At 41.6% G+C, this 5,986-nt stretch overlaps 1 protein-coding gene across 1 annotated transcript; it reads right to left on the bottom strand.

The window, feature by feature from the left end:
* Positions 1-870: 870 nt before the first annotated feature.
* LOC127131085 (uncharacterized) lies at positions 871-1,356 on the bottom strand. The gene has a single exon (XM_051060023.1). The coding sequence runs from the start codon at positions 1,354-1,356 to the stop codon at positions 871-873; it is 486 nt and encodes a 161-aa protein (XP_050915980.1).
* Positions 1,357-5,986: the final 4,630 nt, after the last annotated feature.

The following is a 5,986-nucleotide window of genomic DNA, read 5'->3' as shown; positions in this document are numbered from 1 at the left end:
ACTCGCAAAGAGCCATTTTTCTTGATAACAGGGACTATATTTGCAATCCAATCGACATACCTTATGGTCCTGATGAAATTGCAACGGAGAAGTCTTTCGACCTCTTTCTTGATCTTTGAAAAGATTTCTGGGGCGAATCTTCGTGGAGTATGCTTGATGGGCTTCTTGCCATCCTGGATAGGCAGCTTTAATTCGACCAAGTCCCTCTTCAAACCAAGCATCTCGTCGTAGCCCCAAGCGAAGAAATCTTTGTTTTTTCTTAGCAATTCAATAACTCTCACTTTCAAATTGGGGTCCAGTTTAACGTTAATGTAGGTAATTCTTTTTGCACTTCCATTTCCGAGATCAATCTCTTCGAGAGGATCTTGCGCTAACATCTTTGCACTTGACGTTACTGGATCTTTTTCAAATCCCAGAGGCTCTTCGTCGTAGATGGCGTCTAACATCTGTTCTGTTGGTTCCACAGGTACTTGTTCGTCAGGGGGGTTTGGTTTAGAGAACTCCCCTGGTCCTGTATTATAGATTTCACCATATGTGGCTTTGTTAGCCATGTTTGTTATCTCGACTTTGAGAGCCGCTTGTCTTTTGTTCTCAGCCATGTAGGCCAAAATCTTTTCGAGGAAAGAAGACTCAGTCATATTACGGGTCTTCATCCCAGCCTGTTGGCCCTATTTCAAATGATTCCCCTTCTTCTGGGTCTCCCATAATCTCCATATCCCACTGAAAGCCATTTGGGTGGAGAGTCAAGAAGTATAAGGCATTTTTATTTGGGGCGTAGCCTTCTTCCGTTGGGTAACATGGTCCTATGAGCGCCAAGTTCCTGTCGAAGTTTCTATTGTCCACATGGTTTACTTCTGCCATGAAGTAACTTTAGTCAGCTTCGACATTCTCTACCACGCCATCTTCTCTCCAGATAGATATTCTTTGATGCATGGTCGAAGGGACCGCCCCTATTCCATGTATCCATTCTCTCCCTAGTAGTAAATTGTAATTTGCTTTTGCAGGTATTACCACAAACATTGTTGGTCTTGTGATTGACCCAACAATCAGGTCCACTTGTATGACGCCCAGCGTCTGTCCTATCTTACCTTCATAATTTGACAATACCATGTTGTGAGGTTTGACATCAGTGTCGAACATCCCTATCTTTTTCAACATGAATTGAGGCATCAAATTGACTACTGCTCCTCCGTCCACCAAGACTTTATTCACTCCCACCTGTCCAACTTTGGCCCTAATGTATAGGGGCTTGAGGTGACTCTGCATCCCCTGGTGAGGCCTTTCGAAAATAGCGTTCTGCTCTTCGACAACACCACTGTTCAGAACATAGTAACACATTGGTTGATGCTTCGCCATCTCCGCAGCGTCCACTTCCTCATTACCTTCAACCTTTGTTTCCTAGTTATACTCGTACGGCAGGACTGAGACTATGTTGCAATTCCTATTCACAGAAGACACTCCGTCGGACTCGAAGTCGTCTGTGAGTATTTCCTCTTCTCTTACTTAATCCTTCTGAACCTTCTGATTTATGTTTTCATTTGGAAATAACTTCCTTCCTACGGGTGGTTTGGTCGAATCCATGATATTTGGGGGAACCTTGACGCTGTTGGATTCTCATGTCTCTTTTAGATTCATCTCTCTTTCTGCTATCCTCATCCTCTGATGTCTTCTCCACTGGGATCTTGACATAGGATTTTTTCCTTTGTAATTTTCTAGCCTGATAGCCTCTCTTTTGGATGCCTGAAATTGTTTTCTGTACGCCCAAGAGGTTCTTCCTCTGTCCTCGAAACTTCTTCACTTTCCTTTCTTTGGTCCCGCCTGAGTCCATTTGTCCTCAAGGACTTCTGCTAGCAGTTTAAACATAACTTTTTTCTCCCTTGGGTGAGGGCTATCTGGCCTCCTAGGAGCTCCCCTCTTGTCGAAGCTATACATGTTTGGGTTACCTCCATGTCTGTCCCAACCTTGGTCATATGGGATTCTTCTGAATGCTTCGGCTAATTCTCTGTTGTACACTGCCCCACACCTGGGACACATCAAACATTCAGTTTCATATTTGTGGCAACGCACAATGAAACCCAGAAGGCTTTCTCTTGGTATGGGATACACCTTCTGTAATTGGCTTTCCTTCCTCCAGTTTCTCTCGGTCTTTGTTCGTTGCCATCTCTTGTAATCCTCAGCCACCCTTCGAGATATCCTGATGTTGCATCTTGGGCACAACAACATGTCAACATTCTTTTTGTGACATCTCCAGAGATACTCACGTAGGCTTTCGTTGGCTTTGGGATAGCCAAACTTCATCCCTTCTTGCTCCATCTTCAAACATTCCTCCACTTCCTCCATTTCTGGGGGGGGGGGGGGTTGCTTCAGATCTACCATGTTGACACCTAGACTGGCGCCATCAGTGATTGAAATTTCCTCGAATTTCTTTCTTAGGCCCTCAGTAGCCTCGGTTGCTTTCCCCTTGAGACCTTCAGTGGCCCTTGGTTCGACGTTAGCAACCTGTTTACCTTTGACAGAGATTCCAAAGGAAACATCATTATTTAGGCCATCAGTAGCCTGCTTTCCATCCAGCGTATATCCTCCAGTTCTTGTTGCTTTTACAGCCTCCACTTCCCCTACGTCAATCCTGTTGATTTCGACAGGTTTAGCATAGTTTGTCTCAGCAATGTTAAGGGGATCAGTATCAACTTTCATCTGGTTTTTCCCTTTGTCAGCGAACTTGAGGCGGCCATCCCTGATTGCATTCTGAATAAGATCCCTGAAAAGAAAGCATTGTGAAGTTTTATGGCCTAAAAAATTGTGATATTTACATAAGCCTCTTTTCTTTCGTTGTTCTAACGGAGGAATTTTGGTATTAGGAGGCACTATCATTTGGCCATCTTTTACTAATAAATCGAAGATCTCGTCACATTTGGTAACATCAAATGTGTAAGTCTTTTTGGGAAATCTATCATTCTTTTCAGTTTCGACAGGGTTTCTGCCATTCGAAGGTGTAAGTAATTTGCAGGCATAGGGTGGTGCTTCTTTTAATTCTGCCAAATCTACTTCGAATTCCTCAAGACCATAAGGGTCTTCAGCGATTTCAGACTCTCCGTCTTCGAATTCGACATAAGAAACCCTCTCTTTCTTATAATTCTTATTCGCTCTAGCCTTTTCAGATTTTAAGCGTTCGACCTGTCGAACCCTATCTGCTAATTGGACCATGTCTCTTAGATGCTGGGTATCTAACTTTTTCCTGATGGAATAGTCTAAACCTCCAGCAGCCATTTCGACCAACTCGTGTTCAGGCACTATTGTAAAACATCTAGATTTCAACAAACGGAACCTATTCAAATAATCATCTATAGGTTCGGTGAATTTTCTTTTGATGCTGGCTAACTCCTTAAGACTTATCTTAGTTTGGCCCATGTAGAATTGTTCATGAAACAATCTTTCTAACTGGGGCCAAGCATCTATGGAATTTGGTGGCAACGTTGTAAACCACGTGAAGGCGTTCTTTATTAAAGAACTAGGGAAATATTTCATACTTAAGTTCTCACTGTTCGCCAAATCCCCTGCCTCAGTCATGTATCTGGCTATGAGCTCTATAGTGGATTCACTAGTATCCCCTGAGAATTTGGTGAACTTAGGGATTTTACAACCCCTTGGTAATTCTGTTTGCAGGACATATTCTGATAAAGGAGAGGAATAATTTGGCCGTCGAAGTCCTGTATTCAGACCATTATGGGCCATGATTCTCTCTATCATACTGGTTAGGTCATTTTCCATCATGGTTTACCGCCTGACCCTATGAATTACTTCGACTACATCCTGGTCTCTATTAACCATTATCACTCTCCTAGGTTGTTATTCACGGACTTCCCATCGAATTGGCTGTTGTTCCAATCTTGCCCCCATGACCCTTTCGTCAGGGGCTTACCTTTGTGGTCGAACCTGATCTATTGTTGGTTCTTCTCCCTGGATTATAACCTGGTTTGGCCTGCGTCGAACAACAGATTATGGGGCGCCTAGGAAATCTGCTATGCATCCCATCTGCGCTAACAGTTGTTGGTATGTTTGGGCATTGTCAGTGTTAGTCCTATTCACATTCTGTATTAAGGGAGAAAAAATGGTATTCATTTCTCTGGCTAGAACTCCTACCATATCATGGTTACTGGCATCCATTTGTTGTCTAAAGGTTGCCTGATTATTCGTTGTAAGGGTAGGTAATAGGGTGGGGACTCCTTGTGATTGGTTATTTCGACCTACATGGTTCATGCCAGATCCAGAATTTTGAATTAGCGAAATAACCGTATTATGTGGTTGAGTATATATGGAAGAATTGTTTTGAAGTCCTGTCATGGCAGTAGATGACATTCCATATGGGTAATGTCTCATAGGCCTAAAGTTCTCGAATCCTGGTGGCCTAGGGGTTGAAATTGCAGGAGTATCTGCCGCGCCTGACATAATAGGCATTGCTGTCGAATTATACAAAGCCATGGATCCAGACGTTGGTATGGCCTGTGCATTAGGGATTTCAATGGATACATCAATCGAATTTACTCCGATTGTGCTTGTTCCCTGGGGAGGGAATTGTTCCCCTTGATTGGTTGTATTAACCATCTTTTTTGCGTTTTTCTGTTGGTTATAGGTTGTGAATTGTTGGTTATCCTACCACTTCTAAGGATCATACAACACTAATTTTTAAACCAAAAGAATAACAACAATTTTGCGAATTGTAAAAATAAACTATTGTAATCAACAATTCTTTTGACACCATCCCACTGGGCGTGCCAATTTGTTTACCAGTGATTTCTGATAAACAATCGCTAGTCTTCCAAATTTATATATTTTTGGTAACTTACAGGATCGACTAGATTGATCCTAGGACATGTGTCTCAAGAACTATTATTACGGTGATTTGACTCATGGTTAAGTTTGTTTCTGATTTGTGGACAACGAAAAGTGTTTTGACAACAATTCTAAACGAAGCTTATGACTTTATGAACAACGTAAATGACGATAACTTTGTAGTAAAAGGTTTCTTAAAGATAACAAAAATACTTGGGAAAGGTAAAGATAAATTACTCGAAGTAAATGCTTTAAGTTTTGAGAAAGTATTGAAATTGAAGACTTGACGAAATGTAAATATAACAGTAAAAGTGATGATAAACTACTGAAAATAAGGACAATTCGACAGAATAAAAGGCAGTGAACAACTTTAATTTAAACAATTGGTATGAAAAAGATAACATGAACGAAAATTATGGTGTTCTTCATACATACATTTTCAGCGTAAAACTCTTTTCTCTCGCTCTGGTACTTCAAGTGTATTTTGTGAATTTCTGTATATCTGTTTGAACACCCCTGAACCTAAAACTAAGACCCCTCTTTATAGCAATTCGACCCTAACGGCCTCTACACATATGACTGCCACATTCGCCATTCTCAATCATTGCATGTCTCAGATGTTTCCACGTGTTGGCCTGACGAAAACGACTTTGTTTAAATTTCAAATGCTTCCCGCTTGAAGCTTCGACTCTGTGAACGCCTATGTCGAAGAGAGCTTTATGGAAACCCAAAAATCTTCTAAGTCTCAGGCTTCGACAGCAAAGAATTGTTCACCCACGAAAAGAATTAAACAACTTCGACACAACCATCTTTTACTTATTCTCCAAAACATAACATTTCCAAAGAACTTCAACTATCTGTCGAAATCTCCAACTAACACACTGGCGGAAGCATCCTTATGTGTTGGCATGGGATTGGTGTTTACGTTCGGGCGTCTCAGAGTGAAGGAGACAACCTTTTCCTCGATCAAATCTTGTACCCGATTTTGAAATGCAAAACAATTCTCCAAGGTATGATTGGGCGCTCCCATATGAAACTCACAATGGGCATTAGCATCATATCCGGGTGGATATGGAAAAACAGCTGGTTTTAGCTCCCTTAATGTCAGAAGGCCCTCCTTTTAAAGATATGGGAATATTTGGCTATAAGGTACTGG

The sequence above is a fragment of the Lathyrus oleraceus genome, chromosome 3, assembly GCF_024323335.1.
Source record: "Lathyrus oleraceus cultivar Zhongwan6 chromosome 3, CAAS_Psat_ZW6_1.0, whole genome shotgun sequence".
NCBI lineage: Eukaryota > Viridiplantae > Streptophyta > Magnoliopsida > Fabales > Fabaceae > Lathyrus > Lathyrus oleraceus.
This window is presented reverse-complemented; position numbering and strand designations above follow the sequence as displayed.